At 42.2% G+C, this 27,640-nt stretch overlaps 2 protein-coding genes and 1 pseudogene across 7 annotated transcripts in view; 1 reads left to right on the top strand and 2 right to left on the bottom strand.

Moving 5' to 3' along the window:
• Positions 1-27,640, bottom strand: part of LOC107651962 (zinc finger protein 420-like) — a 106,606-nt gene that overhangs the window by 39,925 nt on the left and 39,041 nt on the right. The gene's annotated exons all lie outside the window — the stretch shown is intronic.
• On the bottom strand, positions 495-24,059 carry LOC100027742 (zinc finger protein 420-like). Of its 6 annotated transcripts, none has more exons than XM_007489586.3 (5): positions 23,910-24,059; positions 20,151-20,296; positions 12,868-12,994; positions 11,333-11,428; positions 495-3,969 (listed from the first exon to the last, which is right to left on the bottom strand). In XM_007489586.3, exons 2-5 carry the CDS (start codon positions 20,253-20,255, stop codon positions 1,550-1,552), a joined length of 2,748 nt encoding a protein of 915 aa, XP_007489648.1. In that variant the 5' UTR covers positions 20,256-20,296; positions 23,910-24,059; the 3' UTR covers positions 495-1,549. The 6 variants fall into 6 exon arrangements, with proteins under 6 accessions (XP_007489648.1, XP_007489649.1, XP_016287800.1 ...); XM_007489587.3 differs by having other exon boundaries at positions 23,847-24,034; XM_016432314.2 differs by lacking the exon at positions 23,910-24,059 and adding an exon at positions 21,345-21,719.
• On the top strand, positions 5,072-6,463 carry LOC130458237 (thioredoxin-dependent peroxide reductase, mitochondrial-like; annotated as a pseudogene).

Raw genomic sequence — 27,640 nt, 5'->3', positions numbered from 1 at the left:
TAAAAAAACGGTGAAACAAAAAGAGGAAGAATGGTCGTGTTTCTAAAACAAGACGAGTCACAAGGAGGGTGGAGGGCTATTTTTGTTTTCACATATCAGTTAACCAAAACTGTGGACTCTTATTATTCCACCATAATTATCAGTAAAGTCTCCAAGTCCCTAAGTGAGTATGACAAAGTTACCACTCATAGTGATCTTTTTTAAACTTACCAGGTTAATCAGCACTTGTCACTAACATGACTATGTGAAAGATCATCATCTACTTTATTTCAATAAAAACTATTTTGTTACATATGTACCACAGACCTCAAAGCAAAATTGGCTTTAAAATTGACATGTAAGTTGTAGCTATAGAAATGGTATAATAAGTGTAATTCTATCAGTTATATTACATAGCCACTAAGTACAATCAGTCTAGTGTGTGAAGCTCATAGATGCATGGCGATATTCTGTGTAAGATAATTATTATGATAATGCATTCAACTGAATAGAACTCACTGCAAAGCCAATAATTTTATTTCATAGTTGAAATTTACAGTAACATTGGTTATTCTCTAATTTTTGCTTCATACAAATTTTTGAGGAAAACATAGAAAATAGTGTTAATTTGAAATTTCTATAGACCATAGACATTATGTCCTTCCTGAATATACTCCTCTGTAGATCCGATGCCAAGAAATGATGAATTCAGGTATTTGTGAATAGGGTTATAATTTTTAAAAACTGAAGTATTTAATTAGACATCTTGTTGTAAAGCAAATAATAACTCCTTTCCACTTTTAATTTTGGTTATATTAGTTTTGTTCATACAAAAGTTTTAAATCTAATATAAAAACTATGTATTTTAAACTTTATAATGTTATCCATTTTTTGCATGGTCATAAATCCTTCCCTTATCCATAAATTGATCTGAAAGATAAATTATTCAATGCTCCTTTAATTTTCTTATGGGATCACACTTTAGGTCTAAAACACATTCCCATTGGGCCCTAATCTTAGGAGACCTTAAGATATAGAGGGAATTGTCTGATTTTAAGCAAAAGGAAAGCTGAGTGTGGTTGCTATGAAGTATGGTATACAAGGGAAAATTATGAGACTGGCCTAAATGTTGTTTAATCAGACGAAGTGGGTAGAAAAGATAGAAAAATAGGAGACATACCTTCCTCATTGCTCCATTTAGCTTGCTATTCTGTGGGCACTATGAGGGTGCCCTAGCAATGCTCACAGGTAAGCCCAGACAGCTGAAAGAGTTTAAATAGCTACTTTTGACTCAGTTTATCAAAACATCAAAATTAACTCTCACAAGTATTGTCTTAGGAGCTCACCTTGGGTTTCTATTTTGCCTGAGTCACACAGGGGAGCAGTCAAGGGGACAGTCCAGGAGACATCACTCTGCCCTCATTGTGACCTTTCAACTCTAATTCGGTGTTTTCCCTGCTACCATTCTATCCTCAATGGGTCCCATCACGCAATCCTCCCATCTAAGTCAAGTTCAAAATCCTACCAGGTATGCTGCCCAAGAAAGAAGGGATGGTAAATTTCATTCAAACTATAGCAAGTCTGGGGCTAAATGTGAAGATCTTTCCATATAGCCTGTATACCTAAGTTTTCTCCCCACGTGAATTCTCTGATGTACAGCAAGATTGGAGCTCTGATGGAATGCCTTTCCACACTGCTTGCATTCATAAGGTTTCTCCCCAGTGTGGATTCTCTGATGAACAGCAAGACTGTATTTCACTGCAAATGTCTTTCCACATTGCATGCAGTCATAAGGTTTCTCCCCAGTGTGGATTCTCTGATGAACAGCAAGACTGGATTTCATTGTGAATGCCTTTCCACACTGCTTGCATTCATGAGGTTTCTCCCCAGTATGGATTCTCTGATGTACAGCAAGACTGTAGCGCCGACTGAATGTCTTTCCACACTGCTTGCATTCATAAGGTTTCTCCCCAGTGTGGATTCTCTGATGTGCAGCAAGATCAGAGCTCCAACTGAATATCTTTCCACACTGCTTGCATTCATAAGGTTTCTCCCCAGTGTGGATTCTCTGATGAACAGCCACATAGGACTTATCTATGAATGTCTTTCCACACAGTTTGCATTCATATGGTTTTTCTCCAGTGTGGACTCTATGATGTATAGCAAGATCAGAGCTCTGACGGAATGTCTTTCCACATTGCTTACATTCATAAGGTTTCACCCCAGTGTGGATTCTCTGATGAAAAGCAAGGCTGGATTTCATTGCGAATGTCTTTCCACACTTCTTGCATTCATAAGGTTTCTCCCCAGTGTGGATTCTCTGATGTACAGCTACATAGGATTTATCTGTGAATGCCTTTCCGCATTGCTTGCATTCGTAAGGTTTCTCCCCAGTGTGGATTCTCTGATGTACAGCTACATAGGATTTATCTGTGAATGTCTTTCCACACTGCTTGCATTCATAAGGTTTCTCACCTGTGTGCATTCTCTGATGTATAGCAAGAGTGGAGCTCTGACCGAATGTCTTTCCACACTGCTTGCATTCATAAGGTTTCTCCCAAGTGTGCATTCTCTGATGTATAGCAAGATCAGATCTCTGACGGAATGTCTTTCCACATTGCTTGCATTCATAAGTTTTCACCGCAGTGTGGATTCTTTGATGTGCAGCAAGAGTGGAGTTCCGACGGAATGTCTTTCCACACTGCTTGCATTCATAAGGTTTCTCTCCAGTGTGGATTCTCTGATGTATAACAAGAGGGGACCTCTGACTGAATGCCTTCCCACACTGTTTGCATTCATAAGGTTTCACCTGAGTGTGGATACTCTGATGAACAGCAAGACTGTATTTCATTATGAATGTCTTTCCACACTGTGTGCATTCATAAGGTTTCTCCCCAGTGTGGATTCTCTGATGTATAGCAAGATCAGAGCTCCAACGGAATGTCTTTCCACACTGCTTGCATTCATAAGGTTTCTCCCCAGTATGGATTCTCTGATGTGCAGCAAGAGTGGAGCTCCGACTGAATGTCTTTCCACACTGCTTGCATTTATAAGGTTTCACCCCAGTGTGGATTCTCTGATGTGCAGCAAGAGTGGAGTTCCGACTGAATGTCTTTCCACACTGCTTGCATTCATAAGGTTTCTCCCCAGTGTGGATTCTCTGATGTATAGCAAGATCAGAACTCTGATGGAATATCTTTCCACACTGCTTGCATTCAGAAAGTTTCTCCCCAGTGTGGATCCTCTGATGAACAGCAAGACTGGATTTCATTTTGAATATCTTTCCACACTGCTTGCATTCATAAGGTTTCTCCCCAGTGTGGATTCTCTGATGAACAGCAAGAGTGGATTTCATTTTGAATGTCTTTCCACACTGTTTGCATTCATAAGGTTTCTCCCCAGTGTGGATTCTCTGATGTACAGCTACATAGGACTTATTTGTGAATGTTTTTCCACACTGCTTGCATTCATAAGGTTTCTCCCCAGTGTGGATTCTCTGATGTACAGCAAGGTTGTAATTCATTGTGAATGTCTTTCCACATTGCTTGCATTCATAAGTTTTCACCCCAGTGTGGATTCTCTCATGTGCAACAAGATGGGAGCTCACGCGGAATGTCTTTCCACATTGTTTGCATTCATAAGGTTTCTCCCCAGTGTGGGTTCTCTGATGTACAACAAGACTGGAGCTCCGACTGAATGTCTTTCCACACTGCTTGCATTCATAAGGTCTTTCTCCATTATGGATTTTCTGATATCCAGCAAGGCTGGTGCTATGCATAAGCGTCTTTCTGCAGTCATTACTTTCACTACATTTTTCTTCAGTGTGCTTTCTTTGTTCTTCAACATGAGATGAATTTTGAGGTGCAACAATGAATTCTTTGAAAGTAATGCTATCGGGATCATCACTCTTGAATCTTTGTAGGTCCGTTTCTTCCATAGAATGACTCATCTGTGTTTTATTCACCTTCATTTCAGGTCGGATCTCTCCTTCTAAAAGAAACAAATAGTAAAACATACATATACAGCAACATATACACATATATAACTCTAATTGTCTATCCTCAACTGTCAACATGAACTGCTTTCTATCAAAATTCCTCAGTTAAGAAGAAAAGTAGTCCAACTAAAATGGGCACAATCTATCCTTTGAAAATGCTATTACATCAAACCTAAAGAACTATTTAAATAACAAAAAGCCTCCTGCGTGATCTCATTAGCTCTTCATAACAAATCTGGGGTTTTGGACAGGTTAGCTTTATTATAATGAGACCATGACTTCAGAAAGGCTGGATGAGTGACTACCCGAAATCCTGGCAGCTGAGACCAAATCTTGTGGCTGGGTATACTCTGTCCACAGTACTAGAAAATTCAGTTTCAATCTTTTTGCTTTCATTTTCATTGTCTATACATTTAATCCTCTTCCTAGGTATGACACCACTGAGTGCATGTAGACTAAATATATTTAACTTCTCTGAAAGCATTATGTAATTCCCTTGATCTTTGCTTTTGACCTTATTTTTTTCATCCAGTATCTGAGATCAGATAACAAAATTTAGCACTCTTTTTTGCATTTATTGAAGGCATGAAAGATTTTGTTCTGTTACTTAGGCCTTAAGAGCAGCCATTACTTTTCTTTAAAGGCCTGTTTTCACTAAAATAAAATCATTCTACTAAATACAATATTAAAGATAAACATGGCATTTCTCATGTTTAAAAATGTCCCATACGGTAAGCTGAGTCCATAATGCTTTTGTAAGGAAATGGGCACGAAAGTTCGTACAATTCTCTTCCCATTTCCCACCTTATATAGATACTCACTTTTTCATGATATTATTCTTAAAAATTGAATACAGTTGGTGCTACATTCTCATTGCATCTCAGAAACATGCTAGGACTTTTAACCCTGGGCAAGTAACAGGAGCTCTGTGGATCTCAGGTTCCTCAACTACAATCTGGACATAACCATGTCAAGTGACTCTTGGGGTTCCTATGAGTATCTAATAACATTTATAAAGTATATGACACATACTAGGGGTCATATACAAATGATGTTTGTTTTTATCATTAGAATTTGGATAATTTCCTCCTTTAATTACTTTTCTCCTAAAATTGTCATTCTCTTCACTCCTCTAGTTCCTGATTTCCCTGTTGAATTAAATGCATTTCTAGCCACGCTTGTAAGATGGTGGCAGACGTGAGATTACACTGGGCTTCGGTTGCTTGGCAAGTGAGTTCATTTTCCTTGGGAATTTCAGCAGTCTTTAGGTCTGTTGCTAACAGAAACAAATTTCCAGTCAACGTAATGCTCACAAATGCTGCCAGTCCCAAATAGGCCTTCAGCACACCAGTGCTTCAGCTTATGTGCCTGCTGTCACCCGACAAGCTCCGCATTTTAAGGGTACAGCTGTTGTCAATGGAAAATTCAATGATGACCTGTTGACTTTAAAGGCAAATATTTGGTACTTTTCTTGTACCCTCTGGATTTCACATTTGTGTGTCCAACAGAAATCGTTGCTTTTAATGACAAAGCTAATGAATTTCATGATGTGAATTGTGAAGTGGATTTCCAATTTAGCCACCTTGCCTGGATAAATAAGCCAAGAAAGACTGGTGACATAGGCCACATGAATATTGCATTCCTATCAGATTTAACCAAACAAATATCCAGAGACTATGGTGTGCTGCTCGAAGGACCTGGGTTTGCAATAAGAGGTCTCTTCATAATTGACCATAATGAAGTTATTAAACACATAAGTATCAATGATCTCCCTGTGGGCCAAAGTGTAGAAGAAACTCTTCGTTTGGTGAAGGAATTCCAGATTGTGGAAGTGCATGGAGAAGTCTGTCCAGCAAACTGGACACCAGATTCACCTATGATCAAGTCACCTCCTACTGCTTCCAAAGAGTACTTTGAGAAAGTGAATAAATAAACTATTCTATGTACTGAAGATGTGTATGACTTTTTAAATTATGAAGAAACCACAAATTGGAATCTACAATAACTTGCAAGAAATTTACTGCATATAGAAGAGTACAATATACACACTTCCTGCTTGTGTCTATAAATATCACCCCCAAATGCTCAGTTTTCATATAACTGCCCCCCTAAAAATTATTTGACCTTAGTGGTTATTCTTAGTTCAAAGATTCCTTTAGTAACAGATATTTGCATTTCCCATAGTTCTTTTTTATGAATTGCACTTCCTATATATTTGACATCTTAATTCAAATATAAAGTCTCCCTTTGTGAATTTATAGGCTAAAGAAATTTTTCATTGCCTCTATGCAGTTTTTTTTTATTTAAACTATAACCTTTTTTTCTCCATAAAGTGAATGTCCTGTGATGAGAGGTAACTTTAGAGGTCTTATATTTGTTTTTAAAAATCTAACACAGTGGTAAGTTATCCTAGTTAATCATGGTGGGCAGACCAAGGATTTTTAATTCAGGGGTTCATTTCACCATTATTTGATGTTTAAGTAAACTTTGTCCTGATACATTTCAAATAATATTTAACGTAATTATAAGGGATATCTGTTGAATCTCCGAGTTGCATATAATGCAGCTTTAGAAATGATTGTTGAATATTTCTTTTTCTTCCTGAAGAATAAGAGTATTCCTTTGATCAAGAATAAAGATATCTTAAAGTAAAAATAAATAAATAAATACATTAACATTCCCCAACAGTCCATTCTCCTTGGATCATCTTAAGAGCGAGATTCAGGATCTGTTGCTCTTTCTAAACCGCCTCAAAGACTGGGTTCTAGATTGTGAGCTCCAGAACAGCTTAGATAGCTGTTTCCCTTCCTTTGCAAACTCAGGCCTTAGCAGGGTTTCTAGAACATATTTCTTATTTAATACATTTTTAATGAGTGACCCCATGACTTATGTCAGGCCCAAGCTCTACCAGGATCTTTGCATTCTGGTCTCTCTCCTAGTCAGCAAATGCATGCTCTGGCCTCACCCATGTTTCTGTCTCTCTGGCACTTATTTTTCAGCAGTCAACAGTAACTCCAACGGAACTAGAGCAGACCCAATCCTGAAGAATACAGAGATTTCACTACAGGCTCTCATCTCTCTAAAGTGAGGTGCTGTGGTCAACTGACTGTCCAAGAACAGGACAATCCTTGCACCCCAGAGACAAGGATATGGGCTGGGGCTGATGATTTGGGGAAAGCTTAGCCTTGAATTGCTTCCAAGAAAGGCAGCAGTTTTCATTTCTGTTCATTGGCAGCAGGTCAATAGAGACAAAATAAATCAGGATACCAGCTGCCTGGTTCCACTCGACATTGAGGCTCCCTGACCTCAGCTGGGTCCTCACCTTGGCAAGGCAATCCTGTGATATCTCCCTCATGGATTCCTTTTGCCACCCACCACAGTAGCCTACCTAATATTTCCCTGGTCTCCAGCTCTCCCTCATGGCTAATTCCCACCCCCTGCCTCACCTTCTGAGCTGAGAGCTTGGCCTCATATTTCACTGAACAAAACCTGGATGTCTGCAGACCTCTCTTATCCTCCACATCTCACTCAGCTCTGCTGCCTCCTATTGCTCATTGGCCTAAGGATCAGAGAAAAAGGTCATTTCTCTAGCTAAGGAAAATCTCTTTTCATGGGCAAAGAAGCACATCCTATCTCTCATCTAAGCCCATCTATTCCTCCATGCAGAGGCCCCATTGTTCTTTCATCTTCAGCTTCTTTCACACTAATGAGCTAATGACTCTTTTCCTCTGGGAACCAATAAACCATTTCTTCCCAATGCTCCAAACACTCTCACTTGATCTCTTCCTCCACATGAAATACTGTTCTATAGCTGTCCGTGCGTTCAGGGCTAAACTGCTAGACATGGCCATTTGCAGTGAATTGTACAACTGCCTTTCCCTTATTTTCTCTGCTACACTTTCCTCCACTCAGTGTGGCTCTCCTGAAGCCCCAGGACACTTGCCCCACTAGACCTCTCTAGTGCTCCTTCCCTTCAGAGCCTTCCCCCTCTTGATTGACTGCTCTGGAGCTGGGATATAGAAAGTTTCTGCAGAACTGTTGTCATGCTGCTATCTGCTCCAGCAGAGGGTGAGCTTCAGGAGAGCAGCAGATGTCCACTGGAGTCTTTTATGTCCCCTATAACTTAGCCTAGGCACAGAGCAATCACTCATACATGTTTCTGGTGGGAAAGGAAATTTGTGGTTCTCTTGGTCTATTCTGAGTTTACACCACTGAAAAGGAAATCATTTATTCTCTTTGCTTAGCTGGAGTTAAAATTTTGCTTAACACTAATTTAAATACCTCTATATTGGGAAGACAGAATTAACTCTCCTTTGTCTACATTTTGATTGAATCAACACAAGGATGAACTAGGAGGAGGAGCTGAAAACCACTTACTGAATACTTTGTGCTAGGTGAGAAGCCAGGAAGATACCTGGAGAACTCCACCCTTTTTTCCAACTCAGCCAGAAACTTTTGAATTCTCTTAAGAGTTCACACTCTCAGAAACTATGAACTCATTCAATGAGTATTCACCTCTCAAGAAGGTGGGAACTGCTTCCCACAAACACTGCCCCCTGGTCACTGTTAGACTATTTAGAAGCTATGATTTGTTTCTATTAAGAGGGAAAGAGATAAGGAGTCACCATAAAAGCAAATCCTGAATTCAGTTTGAGGAGATGGTCTTGAAGAAGATAGCCTGCCTTCTGAAAATAAGTCTTATGACTGGGGAGTCATCAAGGGAGTTTTGCAGGAGACTACAACTTGGATTGTGGGCTTGGAGTTCAGCTTCAACATAGATTCTGATTACTGGATGACTTTGTTGGGTGAGTGAAAAGGACTGATTCATTTCCTAGTTTCCTAAGAGATTAGCTGCTAACTTGGAGGAGGCCTCATAATTACTCACTATTGACCCTCCTGACTGAGGACTAGAAACCTCTCTCACATTTCCCTACTTTATTGTTTCCTCTCTATTTTCATAAATAAACTTCTGACTTGAGATAAAATAATGTCAGCGATCACATTATTTCATATAATTTAATTCCAACCATTAAATTTAACCTTTGAACTGGATACTAAAGAGCTCAGAGGGGATAAACTCAGGACTTACAGGCCCTTCAGTCCCCAAAACTGACTTCTTAGAGGGTCACAGATGGATCCCCTAAAGGAAGCTAATAAGAAATAGGGTTCCCAACAGTCACATCTTACAGATGGGGAGTCATGATATCTGACAAAGCCAAAGTAAAAATAGACCTGATTAAAAGGGACTGGGAAGGTAAATACATCCTGAAACAAGGGAGTATAGATAATGAGGAAATATCACTAATCAACAGGTATACACCAAGTGGTATAGCACCCAAATTTCTAAAGGAGAAACTAGTAGAAATGAAGGAGGAAATAGATAGTAAAACTATACTAGTGGGAGACCTGAACCTATCACTAACTAATTTAGATAAATCAAACCAAAAAATAAAGAGGTAAAAGTTGTGAATGAAATCTTAGAAAAATTAGAGTTAATAGATATATGGAGAAAAATAAATAGGGACAAAAAGGAATACACCTTCTTTTCAGCAGCACATGGTACATTAACAAAGATTAATCATATACTAGGTCATAAAAACACGGCATACAAATGCAGAAAAGCAGAAATAATAAATGTAACCTTTTCAGATCAAAACGCAATAAAAATAATGATCAGTAAGGGTACATGGAGAGTCAAATCAAAAATTAATTGGAAATTAAATAATATGATTCTCCAAAATTGGTTAGAGAACAAATCATAGAAACAATTAATAATTTCATTGAAGAAAATGACAATGATCAGACATCCTTTCTAACTCTATGGGACGCAGTCAAAGCAGTACTCAGGGGAAAGTTTATATCCTTGAGTTCACGTATGAACAAATTAGGGAGGACAGAGGTCAATGAATTGAACGTGCAAATCAAAAAACTTGAAAGCAAACAAGTTAAAAACCCTCAGAAGAAAACCGAATTAGAGATCCTAAAAATTAAGGGAGAAATTAATAAAATCAAAAGTGATAGAACTATTGAACTAATAAACAAGAGTAGAAGCTGGTATTTTGAAAAAAAAAATAGAAAAAGTACTGGTCAATCTAATAAAAAAAAGGAAAGAAGAAAACCAAATTAACAGTATTATACATGAAAAGGGAGAACTCACCTCCAATGAAGAGGAAATTAAGGCAATCATTAAAAACTATTTTACCCAATTATGTGACAATAAATATGCCAATCTAGGTGATATGGATGAATATTTTCAAAAATATAAATTGCCTAGATTAACAGAAGAAGAAATAGAATTCTTAAATAATCCCATGTCAGTAAAAGAAATTGAACATGCCATCAAAGAACTCCCTAAGAAAAAATCCCCAGGGCCTGATGGATTTGCAAGTGAATTGTATTAATATTCAAAGAACAGCTAATCCTAATACTATACAAACTATTTGACATAATAAGTAAAGAGGGAGTTCTGCCAAATTCTTTTTATGACACAAATACGGTATTGATTCCAAAGCCAGGCAGGTCAAAAAATATTCATAGCTATGCTCTTTGTGGAGGCAAAAAATTGGAAAATGAGGGGATGCCATTCAATTGAGGAATGGCTGAATAAATTGTGGTATATGTTGGTGATGGAATACTATTGTGCTCAAAGGAATAATAAAGTGGAGGAATTCCATGGGGACTGGAATAAACTCCAGAAACTGATGCAGAGCAAAAGGAGCAGAACCAGGAGAACATTGTACACAGAGACTGAAACACTGTGGTACAATAGAATGTAATGGACTTCTACATTAGTGGCAATGCAGTGTTCCTGAACAACTTGGAGGGAACTATAAGAAAGAACATTATCCACATTCAGAGGAAAAACTGTGGGAGTAAAAACACAAAAGAAAAACAACTTCTTGATTACATGGGTCGAGGGGGATATGATTGGGGATGTAGACTCTTAATGAACATCCTAGTGCAAACAACAACTACATGGAAATGGGTTCTGATCATGTACACATGTAATAACCAGTGGAATTGTGCGTCAGCTATGGAAGGGGTTTAGGGGAGGGCAGGGAGGAATAGAAAATGATTTTTGTAACCAAGGAATAATGTTTGAAATTGACCAAATAAAAAATAATGCTTAAAAAATTAATAAACAAAGAAAGAAAGCAATGGGGGTCCTAACATCTTACAGATGGGGAAACTGAGGCCTGTAAGTTCAGTCACTTGCCCAGGGAGCCCCTGATAAAACCTCTAAAGAAGAATTACAAGTCAGGTCCTACTGTAACCAAATCTATCCCTGATTTCACCAGAGCACACAGAAGTCTCTGTTCAACCTGGCTCTCCCACACCTCTTTTACCCTCCCTCACCTCGGCAGCAGCCCCTCAAGCCTTCTTGCTCCAGCATCCATGGGGCTTCCTTCTGCTCCAAATAAGAGATCGCATCTTCTGGGGGACCTAAAAGCCCTGGGAAAGGGAGAATCAGTCAGGCAGGAGGCTGGAGAAAAGCTCATCACGTACTTCTCTTTATGGAAAGGTTGGAGAATCCAATGACTCCACACAGAGAATCTAATGATGGGGTTCCCACAGGAGTCTGACCTCATCACTCAGTGTCTGTAATGCAGGAGCCTAGGGTAGGATGTCACTGTTACACTGCTGGGGGACCTTGAATACGCAACAGCTCCCCCTTTCTCCCTGCCCCATCCTGTTCTGGTCCTTTCTGACAGAAACTCCTAAACTTCCAAACTGGGTTCGAGGGTTAGCCCCAGACACAAGGAACTCAAGGGAATGGCTTTTCTCCCATCACCCTGACTGCTCCTCCCTCCCTGATCTCTGAGACTCATGGACTCTTCTCTTGGGGAGTCTCTGTCTCCTCTCCAGGGGAACTCAACAATCCTCCTGGGGCCTGATGCTACCTCTCAGCCTGTTCATTCATCTTGACAATCACAGAGGAGGACAAGCAGGGCCCGTGGGAGGCATATGAGGCCTCCTGGAGGACAGTCTCCCCAGCATTTAGGGTGGGGAGAAGAGAGAGGAGATCAGGGACCAATCAGGAACCAGAACATTAGGTTCTGGGGCATTTTCTCCAGAGAAGGCTGGACTCAGTCCATAGTTCTCCATTATCTGGAAATGAGAGGCAGCTAGAAGGGGAGGGGGCAGGGGGCCTGGGATTAGAGGCAGGAAGGCCTCAGTTTACATTTCACCACAAACAGCTCCTATATGGGTGCCTCAGAACAAGCCACTTAATGGAATCTATTTCCTCATTTGTAAAATGGGGATAATTGTGTCACTGAATTAGGAAGATGAAGGTAAGGAAGAAGTACCATAATATTACGGAGAAAACGCTCGACAGAACCTGGACCAAGAGCAGGTCATTATAAATGCTTTATTCCTTCCTACCCTTCCTCACTAACTCTGCTGGAGGCTTAGGGCAAGAGGAAGGAAAGCTAATGGCAAACCATCTCTCTTGGGAACACTTGATTAGCTGTGAGCTAAGAATTTAAGAGAACTGACAAAGAGATCCCCAGGACTGGATCCACCCCAGAGAGGGAGAGGGTAGGAAGAAAACCCTCCTGAAGAGTTTTTCTAGATGGGTTTGGAAACCCAATATCCAGTTAGAGAGAGGTGAGATGGAATCAGCTCTGAGATTAATTCCACGTCTGAGATTCTCCAACATTCAATTGTTCTCAGACTTCAGAAGCACCAAAGGAACCTCTAAGGTCCAATGACATAATGCATAGTCCTTTTACAGGAGAACCAGGCAGCAGGAGGGCCCTAGCTCTGGGACTCAGCATACCAGCCCTCATCCCTACCTCATTACTGAAAACTGCTTACAACTCTGACTCCTGCTCAGGACCATATTCCCTTGGATGGCAGATTAGGGCAGCAGGGAGAGGGCTCCTTACCCACAGAGAGCAGGTTCTGGGCATTCTCTAGCATCACCTCCTTGTACAGCTCCTTCTGGGGAGGTGACAAGAGGTGCCACTCCTCCCTGGTGAAGTCCACAGCCACATCCTTGAACGTCATCACCTCCTAGAGCAACCCAAGTCATGAGGAAAAAGGGCTGAAAGCCACATCAGAATGAAGAGCCCACCTCTGGTCAGTTACAGGAGGAAACTGATACACAGAGAAAGGAGGGGCCCAAAAATCCTGCCCTTTGTCAGTGTCAGAGCCAGCACTAGAAGCCAAGTCTTTAAGAGCCCAATGCAAGTTTGAGCAAAGCAGCTCTATGATGCTGTGGAAGGACTCCAAGGAGTTTCTATTGTGTGAAAGGAAATATCTAGGGGACTTCCATTCCCCCTTTCCCATGGGCCCCAAAGGTGTGATGTAGGTGTCACAGAGTAATATGTCTGTTGCCCTGCTGCTATGTCCCAGTGCAGCCAGCATCATCAGTGTGAAAATCATCAACATGCCAGTGCCCAAGCCACAGAGGAAGGAGCTGGGAATGTAAAAAGGAGGTGAGGGAAGGAGAGGAGGCTTTTGTAACCCTTCCCACACACCCAGAACTAACTGGCTCTCCAGGCTGGAGGTTTTTCTCTGAGTGTTCCTGATCTCTTGATCTCTGGCACTCCCAGTCTGAGCAAGCTGAATCAAGAATGTGATCTATGTTAAATTTAATTGTAATTGGACTCTGAATATTTAAATAGGTGGTCACCAGGGATTTAATTTCTAAATAGTAAAATGAATTTATGGTCGTTTATTTACAAAAGAGTGAAGATATTAAGGAATGAGAGAGAGAGGGGAAACTCCTGCTTCCTCTGAGCCAGGGACCTTTCTCGGAGGTTTATACCTCGGAGAAAGGCAGGGTTACTAAGTCAGCCTTTCACTCACCAACAGTGACCATCTAAATGGAAAGAAGTCTAGGTGTCTCTCTTTTGGTCACTCCTCATGTGTCCGTCTTCCAGTCTGTCCTCTGAGTCAGAGAGCTCTTAGATCTTCTCAATTGAATATCTTCTTCTGGCCTCTGGTCCTCTTTTAAAAGATCTTTTCCCCTTGTGTCACCTCCCCTAAATTTTCATGTCTAACAATCATAGCAGACTCTTTACTCCAGAACTGCCTACTCTTTAGTTCACTCCTTCTTTGGTTAGATTATACCTTTTTGGGTTACTTAACACATTTTTTTTTGTTAGTTCACCTTTTGTAGTTATTTAACACCTTTTTGTAGTTAAAATGGGTAGATCTATTTAAAATACTGAGTTTTCACCTTTTGGGGATTAAAATCTAAAAATAGATTGTGGATTACAATTCAATCTTCACAATAAAGGAAGAGCTAAGTATCTTCATTGTTACAATCAGGAGATAGCTAAATCCAATCTTCATACTCTCCCCTGATGATCATTGGGAGACTAGTCTCTCCATTGATCATTTAACAGAATCATCTTATAGTCCTAAAAACCTTCTAACTACAGATGTATACAATATTTCAATTTCTAAGAGGAAATTACAATAGTTAGAGAGAAACAGAAAAGAGAGGAAGCAAAACCAATGTTTTGCTAGGCACACTGGCAAAAAGCCAAATTAGGGGGAAGTCCCCTTTGGTATAAAAATATACATTTACAACAAATGTTCAATTCTCTTTTTGTTCAATCGACTGCACCCAAAAGTTCATTCTGGATCTTCTTGATGCAATATAGGTTTCTGCAAGCATCTTTTTTCAAAGACTTTGTTCTTCTGGATTCATGGAGTTAGCAAACTTCTTTTCCTGAAATTCTTCTCAAACAAAATGTAAATCATGAATTTTATTTTTAATAGCAATATAATACCATCCCCCCTGAAGAGGGTGCTTATCAACACCTGAATCAACTCAAAGTAGTTGAATTATAGGTGATGAGTCAATTATCAAAAGAAAAATCAAAAACATAAAAGCAAAATAGAGGAAAAGAATTAAGCTTTTGAGAGAAATAAAAAGTCAAAATCAGAATCAAAATATCAAAAACTATTTACATAAAATTTCTGAATTAAAAAGAATAAATTCATAACAGGCCCTTGTTATTAGGGTCCAATTAAAGTAATTTTTATCTTATCCTACAAGTTTGTAGGACAGAATGCAGTAATATTTCACTTACCCATTTGCAGCCAAGACTACAGGAAGTTGCCATACTATAAGAGAGAAAAAGAACTAAACTTTTGTGTAAAAAGGGAAATGTGACTTCCTGATCTGATATTTCATCATTTCTCAGGGATAAGGGAGCCAGACTACCCAATTTTTAGGTACTTTCAAAGAAAATATTTTACAAGGAGTGTGGTTCAAGGAGTCCTGCATCTTAACATATGTCAAGGTCCTCAACCTCGAGTCTCACACTAGGTTCAAGTCCTTTCATATTGGTGTAGAAGTTCATCAATCCTACATGGATTGGTTTCTTTTTTACCTGTGTGCTCTTTTGGCACTTTTCAGGTTAAATCTGTGCTTCTATGGTACTATGTAGATAAAGTCTGTGCTCCTTTTTTGATCCCATTTTCTAGAATCAGACACAATCATTAATCATAGGCCTATAATATTTATCAATAAGTGGCAGATTTCCATAGTCTAAAGCTTTTGGGTTGCATTTTTATACCAAGTAAATGGATATCTTAGCTTATTTCAAAAATAGTTAAAAGAAAATCTTTTCAATATAATTACATGTGCTTCAAATGCAAAAATGAGAGAAAGGAAAAAAAAAACTGTATGGCATGAATAAAGTGCAACAAAATTGTACAAACCCAACAATAAGGAAGTCATAATCAATAGTTAAACACTACCAATATAGTCAATTATTCATTATCAACAGAGGGTACTTGTTTTACATGGCTACAATGAATCCATGAGTCCCTCTCCCCAATTTTAATAGCTATCAGTGTAATTAATAGGATTTGGAATGGTCCATCATAAGCAGTTTCAGTCAACCCAGTATGTTTGAAATTCTTTATATACACACTATCACCTGGGTTTAAATCATGAAGCGAGAAGTCTATGGGGCCTGCTTAAATAGCAGCTCCAGAGTCATGGAGTTCTCACAGTTTTGTTTATAATTGTCTGATATATGTAGCAATGGTTGTATCCCCTCCTAACAATGAGGTATAGCCAGGGATAAATGGTTGTGGCTGAATAGGTGAATGTCCAAATAGCATCTCAGATGGTGAGATATGTAAATCACCTCTGGGTCTGCTTCTGAGACAAAATAGGGACAGAGATAGAATTTCAGGCCATTTCAAATGAATCTCCATGCACAATTTTCCAATCATAGTTTTAAGGTTCTTTATTCATTTGTTCAACTTGGCTGGAGCTCTGGGAATGATATGGTGTAGAATATTTAGGAGTTATCTCCAAACATGAATAAATTTTTGATAAGACTGAATCAGTAAAATGAGTTCCTATATCTGAGTCAATATGTGCTGGTAGGCGAAAGCAGGGAATAATGTCTTTTAAAAGGACTTTGGCAACAAAAGCAGATGTGGCCTGAGCAGTAGGGAATGCTTCAGTCCATCTGGTCAGCTGATCATCTATGACCAGAAAAAATTCATACTATCCAGCTGTCAGCATAGAGATAAAATTGATTTATAAATGCTCAAATGGTGTGTAGGTGAGAGGACGTCCACCAAAAGCTTTACCATGAAAGGTGTGTTGATTAAAGGCCTGGCAGGTAGGGCAGGTTGCACATACTTTTGAGGCTATAGTAGTTATACCAGAGGCTATCCATACTCTTTTAAAAGAGTTCATGATGCCCTGGGTGACAAAATGACCATTTTTATGAATAGATTGGCAAATTTGTTGATAAAAACTCCTAGGGACCAAGGGTTTTCCTTCAGATGACACCCATACTCCATTAAACTGTTTTGCTTTAAATTTTTGTTTCCAAGTTTCCACTTCCCTTTCATTATAGGAAAGTGATAAATTTAAGTCATCAGTGGTTGTTAATGTTAAAATTAATTCAGGCCCTTCTATGACTGCTAGCTTTGTAGTGGAATCTGCTCGGTCATTTCCTGTAGAGACAGGGTCAATGCCACCTGTATGTGCAGAGCAATTAACTACAGCTATGGCTATGGGCAGCTGGAGAGCATAAAGAATTTCATTAAGGGGGCAGCTGGGTAGCTCAGTGGATTGAGAGCCAGACCTAGAGAGGGAGGTCCTAGGTTCAAATCTGGTCTCAGACACTTCCCAGCTGTGTGACCCTGGGCAAGTCACTTAACCCCCATTGCCTAGCCCTTACCACTCTTCTGCCTTGGAGCTAATACACAGTATTGACTCCAAGATGGAAGGTAAGGGTTTTATTAAAAAAAAAAAAGAATTTCATTAATAATGTCTGCATTTGCGTTATATTTTCCAGCTGAGGTTAAAAATCCTCTTTGGAGCCATAACATGCCAATAGCATGACATATACGAAGGTGTACTGGGAGTCTATGTAGACTGTAACTCTTTTATCCTTTGCAATGATACAGGAATGTTTCAATGCTGTGAGTTCTGTACCTTGTGCTCTTACATTTGAGGGTAAGGAAGCTGACCACAGTTTTAAATTCATTAACTACTGCAGCTCCTGCATAATGCATGCCATCTCTCATAAATGAAGAATCATCTCTAAATATTATTAAATCTGAATTATCCAATGGGGTGTCCAGTAAATCATTAAGAGGTTTATCAACAATGGACACTAAAGATGTACAATGGAGTAAAGGTTGTCCAGAGGTTATCAAATCAGGAAGTAAAGTAACAGGATTAAGTGTTCCACAGAGTTTTAGTGTGATGTTTATTGTTTAGTAGTCTTATTTCATACCTAATAATCCTTTGGTCAGTAAATACTTGTGTCTTATGTCTTAATAACAATGCCTCAACCTCGTGTGGGCACATTATGGTCAGAGGGCATCCCAATACCAGATCCTACAACAGGCTCCACTGGCATATACTGCCCTTCCAGGCCCTTCCCCTCCCCTCACACCTCCCTCTTCCTCCTCTGATCCAGGGACACTGGCCTCCTGGCTGAACCTTGGCCAAGACCTTCCATTGTCTGATTCTGGGCCTTTCCAGGGACTGTCTGTCCCCCTGTAGGGAATGTTATCCCTCTTGCCTCTGGCCTCTAAGCTTCCTTTGATTCCCAGGTGAATCATCCACTCCAGAACCAATAATCTCCCCAGAACCCTTAGAGCCTTCCCTCCCACAATGCCTGCCTTGTTTGGATATGGCTGCTGAGGAATTTCCCTGGTCAGTCCAGTGGATGGGGGTGGGGCTGGAGGGCAGCCAAGGACTTCTCCCTTCCTTTGTGCTAAGTAGTGCCCAGCATAAACGAGGGTGTTCCTCCAGACTGACTGACTTGGGCTAAGAAGTGGGAAAGAGAAAAGAGCTAGAGTGATGTGGGAAGACTCAAAGACTTGATGCAGAAATCAGTGAGCAGCACCAGGGGACAATATCTTCCCTGAGGACAGCAAGGACCAGGGGATATCCTCAGACTCTGCTCTGTAACAGACTCAAGAGGGAAAAGGAGTCAGTAGGGGAATGGTGTTGGATAACCTGATGGGATCCATTAGGTTTAGATCAACATCTCACACCCTACACCAAGATAAATTCAGAATGAGTTAATGACTTGATTATAAAGAAAACTATTTGTAAATTAGGTCAACATAGAATAGTTTACCTGTCAAATTTATGGGAAAAGAAAAAATTTTAAGACAAAGCAAGAGTTAGAAAAAATTACAAAATGTAAAATAAATAATATTGATAACATTAAATTAAAAAGGTTTTGTACAGACCAAACCAATGCAATCAAAATTAGAAGAGAACAAATTGGGAAAAAATTTTTATAACAAAAACCTCTGACAAAGGTCTAATTACACAAATATATAAGGAACTAAATCAATTGTACTAAAAACAAGCCATACCCCAATTGATAAAAGAACAAAGCACATGGATAGGCAATTTTAAGATAAGAAATCAAAACTATCAATAAGCACATGAAAAAGTTCTAAATCTCTTATAATCAGAAAAATGCAAATCAAAACAACTCTGAGGTACCACCTCACACCTAGCAGATTAACTAAAATGACAGCAAGGAAAGTAATAAATGTTGGAGGGGATGCTGCAAAATTGGGACATTAATGCATTGCAGGTGGAGTTTTGAATTGATTCAACCATTCTGGATGGCAATTTGGAATTTTGCCCAAAGGGCTTTAAAAGACTGTCTGCCCTTTGATCCAGCCATACCACTTCTGGGTTTATACCCCAAAGAGATCATAAGGAAAAAGGCTTGTACAAAAATATTTATAGCCTCACTCTTTGTGGTGGCAAAAAACAGGAAAATGAGGGGATGTCCTTAAACTGGGGGATGGCTGAACAAATTGTGGTATATGTTGATGATGGAATACTATTGTACTCAAAGGAATAATGCCCTGCAAGAATTCCATGTGAATTAGAATGACCTTCAGGAATTGATGCAGAGTGAAAGGAGCAGAACCAGGAGAAACCATATACTAATACTAACCAGAGACTAATATGGGGTGCCACAATCAAATGTAATGGACTTCTCTACTAGCAACAATACAATAATCCAGGACAATTCTGAAGGACTTATGAGAAAGAATGCTATTCACATCAAGAGAAAGAACTGTGGAAGTAGAAACACAGAAGAAAAACAATTGCTTGATCACATGGGTCGATGGGGATATGATTGGGGATGTAGACTCTAAATGATCACCCAAATGCAAATATTGATGATATAGAAATAGGTCTTAATCAACAACACATGTAAAACCCAGTAGAATTACTCACTGGCAGGGGCCAAGGAGGAGAGGGGAAGAACATGAATCATGTAACCATGGGAAAATATTCTAAATCAATTAATTAAATAAAAATTTTCAATTAAAAAAAAAGGGGCAACAGGTGAAAAGGAGCAGAGGAAGAGGGTGTGAGTGTTACCACCATCTTTAGACAGGGGAAGAGAAGGAATTAGTGGTCATCCTCCATGCTCACTTATGCCCAGGAAGAAATCCATCATGGGAGGCAGTGCTCTGGGGGAGCTGTTGGGGTCTGAGCTGCCCATGGAACAGGGAATCACTCTCAAAGCCAAGAAGAGAGTTGGGAAGTACGGTTCCTCTTTTCCTGGGTGTGGGTACAGAAATGGCTCAGCAGGAAGGAGGAAGCAGCTTCCCAGCCCATCTTCTGTCAAAGCCATGGAAGGTCCTCACTGGTTGATGGGGCTCCCATCTGGGGCTGGAATGAACTTACCTGGGCTGAGAGTCTATCCCTCTCAAAGGCCATCCCTGGGACTGCTGGCTCCCTGTAGAGGCAACAAAGTAGCCCCAGAGAGTCCATCTGGTGATGCTCCTCCATCTTTTCCTGGCCTTGTCTCTTTAAGGGTTAAAGTAGGAATTCTGGCAAAAAAAAAATAGCAGCTTTTAATAATTTTTAAGTTTTAATGAGAATATAGTAGGGTTGTAAATAAATATTGCCCCTTTAAGCCGGAGGAAAAAACTTCTAACAGCTTTTAACAATTAACAATTAAGTTTAATGAAAATAGATAGTAAAAGAATATAGTAAAATGAATATAGTCAAGGAAATATAGGAAAGATGCAGAAAAAGAAAATTTCCTAATGTCTATATAATAGTGATCCTATAACAACCTATATTTACTACCTAAAACTGCCTATAACTACTGCTAATAATAGCAACCATCCTACAAAGTTCCAACCCAATCAAAACCAGCTCAATCAGTATTTAATCCAACTCCAATTAGGTCTGTCACAAAGACCAGCCACCTTCTAAAAAGTTCAAGGAAGAAAAACCCTAACAGCCCAAACCAAAACCCAAAAGCCCTCTAAAGGCTAAAGCCAAAAACACCTCTCAGTAAGCTCAGCCCTATCTTTATGGTCCAGAAACTAAACTAACCACAAACTGCCAATCCAACCCACAGCAGCAAACGTCCCCCCACCTGTCAGCAACTGACAGACTGACCAACTGATACTGGCACCTTTTTATGCCCTTTTCCTATCTCACTTCCTGTCTCTATGGCTTCTACTCCTATAACTGTGGGCTAATTAATCAATACAAATCTCTAGGGTAAGAGGACCTTCAGGTCCCCCATTAAATTGAAAAAGTAATAAAGAATTCCTCTTAACATCTCCCCACTCAGGGTACTGCCCCTTCCCCCCTCTTTATGACCTCCTGAAAAGAGCTCCAGCCAAAATTCTTCCCAACAGGCCTCCCTTGGCCCAGGGAATGTCTGACTTCTCTGCCCTTCTCAGCACCAGAAGCTGGCCTGGAGCCCCTCTTCTGGGGCAGTCCCTCTCTTTTCCCCAGTGTAGAAAAGCCCATCTTCCTCTCTGCCTTTGTCCTCACTCTCTGGGTCAATTGCTCTCGGTTGGACCTGAGAAGAAAGCTGCCTTGATCTCCCTCCCAGTTTGGGGTCTGGCTCAGCCTCACCCTCCTGGGGTCAGGCCCTTGGCCTCTTCACTCTGAGCTGGGGAGGGAGAAGGGACCCAGAGGGGCAGAGGTTTTCCCTTCTCTTCCCAGGCCTGAAGTTGCCCCACAAGGGGTGAGGGGCCACAGGAGTCACCAAAGTCCAGGCCTACTCTCAAGGGAAAGCCTGCTACCAGCAGAGGGAGGTGCGGGGGCAGCTTGGGGAGAGAAGGTATGAAGGGGCAGATGAGCCCCCTCCCTCTGTTACTTCTCTTTTGCCCTCTGCCTTCTCCCATCCTCCCATAGCCCCAAAAGGCAGCAGGGCCATGGGATCCCATATGGGATGGGCCCAGGGGGAGCCCCCAGTGTTTAGGGTGGGAGCCTAAAACCCCCAGGTAGGGAAGGAATCTGAGGGCTCTGCCAGAAGGGGAGCAGGGAACCATGGGGAAAGGGAGCTAAGGGAAGGGCTGGGAAAGCATACAGTCCAACAGAGCTCCGGGCAAGGAGGGCAGGCACACTGGAGAGAATCAAATGTTCCCAGACGGGCAACTGAGCCTGGGGAAACAGGATGAAGGAGTGCTAGGGTCTCCCTTGGAGCTGGAGAGGGTACCTAGGACCCTCTGGCACAGCTGAGGCTGGGAATGCCTAAAGGGAACTGGATCCAGGGAGTCCAAGGCCTGGGCCCTGATGGGGATCAGTCCAAGGACTAGGGGTCCAAAGAAGGGGGCAAGGAAAGGGCTTTGGCTCCTGGGGAGTCCGGGGGCAGAAAGGCAGAGTTTAGGGATCCTTACAGAGAGCTGGGTCTTAGGGCAGCACAGGGGAATCTCTAAAGCAGGAGATAGGGATTAGGACACCTGGGTCAGGAATCCCTGGGCCCCTAGAATGACACCTCTCTCCTCCTAGACCCCTCCCCAACCTCTAGACCCCACCCCAGGGTTGGGATTCTTCCTAGGCCACCACTCACCAGGCTTGGCAGGAGAGAGCCCCCTTCCAAAATCCTTCCCCCTAGACTGCCTAGATACAGCCTGAGGGAGGTGGGGGAAGCAGAGAACTCCTGGGGGAGAGCAGAGCCCCAATGGAGAGGGGATATGGGGGCTGAGGGAATGAGGCCCACAATGAGGGGCCACCTGGGGGTTTGAATGAGACAGGTGAAGGGGGAGGAAGGGACAGGGAAGGGGAGAGGGGGCATGGGGATAACCAGGAACAGGGCCTGGATGTGGCCAAGATGCAAAGGTGGGTCGCATCTGAGAAGAAACTGGCCCAAAGCCAAAGCCATGCTCTCAGGGGTAGGGGCTGCAGGAGGACAACCTGGGAGCTCTCCCATCCCAGAAGTCCTCAAGTGCCTGCTGAAGGCCCCCTTGGGCTGAGGGTGGAGGAGTAATGGAGGTCCCTCCCAATGCTCCAGGGGGGCAGCCAGCCTCCAGGGGGTAGATCTTCAGCCAGGAAGCCCCTCCAGGGAGAGAGGACAGGCTCTTGGTTCAAAGACAAAAGAGGGAGCAATAGCACAGGAAGGGTCTGAGGTCACATTAGAGCTCAGGCCCTGCTCCCTGCAGGCCTGGCATGCTCCCCAGCTGCCTAGGTGGGGCTCCCTTTGCAAGAGGGCAGTCCTCCCTGTGGGGAAGGCAATCCTCCTCCTCTCAACCCTGCATTCCTGACTGCAGGGCCTCCTAGGCTCTCTTCCCCCTTCCAACCAGCCTCCATTCAACCCCTGAGGTGATGTTCTTCAGGCACCCCCATCATATCCTCAATGATGTTCTTTGACATTCCCAGCCCTAATGACCCCATCCATCTCCTCCCTGCCACACCCACTGCCCAGGGACACACCAGCCTCCTGGGGGTCCATGAACAGCACCTCCAGCTCCTGGCCAGGAGTACCTACTCTGCCTGTCCTCGATGGGTGGCTGACAAACTCTCTCTCTCTCAGTTCAGATCACTGCTCCCCCACCTTCCCTACAGTCCAAATGACAATCTCGCCTCCTCCAGGAAGCCCTCCTTAACTCCCCTTCGCTCTCAACCCTCTCTCTGGTCGTTATTGCCTTATTTAGCCTGAATATGCATGCTCGGGGTGACTAAAGTTAAGGCTGCCTAAGGGACAGGAGCAGAGGGGGTGGCGGTGGGGAAAGGAGTTGGGGGTATGGGGTGCAGGACTCCGGGGTCCTTACAGGGTGCAGAAAAACTGCATCCAGTACTGGCCCTCCTGAAAACCTCCGTCTAAGCAGGAAAGGAGCTCCCGAAAAGGAAGCCGGAGGCTAAAGTCGACCCCGGTCAGACACCAGAGCAGCCCTGTGGATATGCTGTAAGCTGCAGGAAAATTCTCAGGCCCCTAGTCCTTTCGCAACCCAGCCAGCCCCATCCATCTCCAGAGTGGGGGGGGAGAGGAGGGGTCCCCGGCTTGGGGGGGTCCAGGAATTGGGCTCAAGGAGGCACTGGCAGGAGGTGGTCTGCCCTACAGGGAGAATTCGAACTCAGTAGTACTCTCTGCCTCCAGCCCTCCCCCCTTCCTCAGCAGGAGCCAGGCTCCTCTACCTTTGGCCACTCCCCACTCCGGCACCCCTTTTCAGCGGTCCCCTGCCAACACTTCATGATTACCGAGGCCTCAGGCGCGGGCCGCAAGAAGTTCCAAGGCCGGCTAAGGAGGGGAGGCGTGAAAATCTTTGGAAATGGAGGAGGGGGACTGGGTAGGAGCTTAACTTCCGGTTTCCCGGAAGTCCTCTTGCCCGGTCCTGCCCCTTCGGGCGGGCCTATGTCCCCTCCCTCTCCCCTCCTCCAGAGTCTCCCTTCAGAGCCTCCAGTGTGAGCCCCGCCTCCCTCCCCTTCATTCTTCTACACCTACGGAGGGCCCGCCCGGTCTCCGCCCCCGCCCCTCCCCTTGGGTCAGAGGGTCTGTGGTGCCTGTGCCCCCTCAGCTCTATCTAAGGCGCTCCGTTTCCCAGACTTTCGGGAAGAAAGAAAAGCGGGACATCAGACGTCCCGAATTCCAAGCTGTTTTTCGTCCTAAAACAGTGCGGGCGCACCAGGCATATTTTCTTCTCCCCCTAGGCTTGTAGAAAAGAAATGGGGGCGTGGCCAGGCTCCCCACAGCCTGCAGACCTCCAGGGAATCTGCAGGAGGACAGGAAAAAAGAGCCACAGGCAGAAAGAAGGAGAGAGCCACGCCCTCTTGACCCGCCTTCTCTAGCCACATCCCCTTTTTGCGCACGTGTTTCTGGACACGCCCCTGTTGTTGTGGTGTCTATTCCCAATCTCTTGGTGTGCCCTCTCTAGCCTAGGGCAAGTCCCTTACCACCCTTTTACCTGCAACTAATATACAGTATTGATTCTAAGACCGAAGGTGTGTTTAAAAAACAAAACAAAACAACTCGCAAGTAGGGGAATAAATGGGGCTTTCCTTAAAATAATATGTAGTATCTATTTAAAACCATGGGTGAGTATCACCTGCAATGGGGACAACTTAGAAGCCTTTCTCACTATTTATACTGTACTAGAAATTTAGCTCCAGTAATAAAAGTTGAGAAAGAATTTGAGGAAGTTTAGGTAGACAATGTTGATCCTAAACTATCACTCTTTGCGGATGATATGATGGTATACTTAGAGCATCCTAAACAATAAACTAAAACATTCATTGAAAGAATAACTAGCAAAGTTGTAGGACACAAAATAACCCCACATAAATCATTAACATTTCTATATATTTCCAACAAAGTCAAGCAGCAAGATTTAGATAGGGAAATTCCATTTCCTCCAGATGAAAAAGTGCTCTAAATCTCTTATAATCAGAGAAATGCAAATCAAAACAACTCTGATGTATCACCTCACACCTAGCAGATTGGCTAACAAGGCAGCTATGGAAAGCAATGAATGCTGGAGGAGGTGTGGCAAAGTAGGAACACTAATCCACTGCTGGTGGGGTTGTGAACTGATCCAACCATTCTGGAGGGCAATTTGGAACTATGCCCAAAGGACTGTAAAAGACTGTCTGCCCTTTGATCCAGCCATAGCACTGCTGGGTTTGTACCCCAAAGAGATAATAAGGAAAAAGACATGTACAAAAATATTCATAGCTGTGCTCTTTGTGGTGGCAAAAAATTGGAAACTGAGGGGATACCCTTCAATTGGGGAATGGCTGAAGAAGAACAAGAGATCAAGAACATCCAGGGAATTAGTGAAAAAAAGTGAAGGATGTTTTCCTACAGTAATAGATCTTAAACTGTATTATCAAGCAGTAATCATCAAAAGATCTGGTCCTAGCTAAAAAATAGAAGGGAGGATCAATGAAACACTAGAGGTAAATTTGGATTGCAAGATGTCAGAAAACAAATGTTAAAAATTTTTTCTGCATGCAATTGGAAAAATGTATAATAAAATCTTTGGGAGGAAAGTAATATTAGAAGAAAAAAAGTTAATTTAAGAAAAACCTTTCCAGTTTCTCAAATGGATGCCCACAAATTTATCCACAGATAAACTGAGAAGTCATTCTCACACAAGGACAAGAGTGATGACCCCTCTCTCCCCCCCAGACCCCGCCCCAACCTCTAGACTCCACCCCAGAGTTGGGATTCTCCTTGGGCCACCACCCACCAGGCTGTGCAGGAAAGTGTCCCCCTCCCCCCAGCAACCAGCCCCTCCTTCCCTCCCCCACCATCCTGGGGACCCTTCCCCCTGCCCTCCCCCTGCCTATTTACTGCTTGAGGGAAATGGGGGCATCAGAGAGCTCCTGGGGGAGTGTAGGGCCCCATGGGGGAGAGGGGCAAGGGAATGGGAGGCCCACAAGGAGAGAGTATATGGGGGTTAGAATTGCAGAGGCTTGAGGTGTGGAGTGCAGGAAGTTATAAGGCCAACTAAGGAGCTAATGAAGTGGGGTACTTCATAAAGTGAGTCCAGACACCCAGAAGTTCAATTAATGGAATCAATATAATTTATAAATAATACATACCTAACTGGCCAGGGCAACTTTCCTAGTGAAAGTTGCACCAGACTGAAGGTACAATGCAGTTTTTATAGGGTGTGTGAAGAATTTATTACTACTACAGAAAGACTTGCAAGCAAATGCAAAAATAGAAGTCTGAAGACCTGTCAATCAGGAAGATTCCAAGGAAGAATGTGGCTAGGAAGAAGGCAGTTTCAATAAACTGGCACAAAAACTGATTTTCCCACTTCTTCCTTGAGGCTCTGAGGTAGAAGCTGACAGAGAAGATTTACTCTGAACTTATGGCTATTGGTTTCTCCTTGAAAGATTTGGAGCATAGCTCTGAATATCTTTTTCAAGTCATTGACAATATTCCCTTAAAGACAATTCAACCTTTACTTTCTTTATATTGATTTTATAATAGATTAGGGAATTCATAAATTCCCTTTACCCTATCCCAACTCCCTACCTTTTCTTCCTTTAAAATAAATCCCTTTTTCAGGATTTTGAAGTGAAATTAGTCGGTTGAAAGCTGCTGTCAACTTACCAACGCTAAATAGCCCCTAAGACCAACAGAAGAACAGGAAGTGGGGGAGGGGAGTGAGAATTCAGTCTCTCCTATAACCTTATTTCCCAATGTGACTGTTCCAATCTTTCCATTTACCTTAAATGTTAAAGGAGCCTCTAATACAACTTGGTACCCTGGAAAAGGTCTCACCCTTCCCAAAACAGTATAAACCTTAAAATTTCACAGACTTATGAATGTTAAAAATTTTACTCCACATTGAGGAATCCTCCAATTCCCTACTTGAAATAATTCCCTACCAGATAGTGAGAACTCTACTTGAACGTGAAAACTCCTTGCTATGGGAGTATCCTTACTCCACCCCTACTTAAGACTGCTTTAGGGCAGAAAACTCCTTGCTAAACAATGAAAGTACATGAAAACCATTCTTATAAAGGAAAGGAGTTCTTTGAGCCATGCCTGTTTTTGGAATTGATACAATGGGATGCTAGGTGCCTATAAAGGTGGGGCAACTTGTAAACTACTTAGACCTAAAAGGTGAAAACTTACTCAGAGGTTTTCTCTTAATGAAATTAGTCGACACAGCAGCATTTTTTTCTGACTTACTAAAGAGATTAATCTACTTAGCTGTGAATTCAAAATGGGCTGTCTTTTGGAAAACATCTACAGTGATTGGTAGATGGAAAAACTTAGGGGAGGTGACATAGGAGATTTTGCCCTTAAAATATAGAGCTCAGAGAAGAGCTGGAGATCATTCTGAAACATTCAGATTGAGGAGGTCATTCTGAAACATTCAGATCGAGGAGGACTCATTCTGAAACATTCAGATTAAGGAAGGACTGATTCTGAAACATTCAGATGGAGGAGGGAGCTGGTGAAAGCAGCTGAG

The sequence above is a fragment of the Monodelphis domestica genome, chromosome 3 (genome assembly GCF_027887165.1).
Source record: "Monodelphis domestica isolate mMonDom1 chromosome 3, mMonDom1.pri, whole genome shotgun sequence".
NCBI lineage: Eukaryota > Metazoa > Chordata > Mammalia > Didelphimorphia > Didelphidae > Monodelphis > Monodelphis domestica.
Note: the sequence above shows the minus strand (reverse complement) of the source record. Positions and strands in the feature narration are given on the sequence as shown.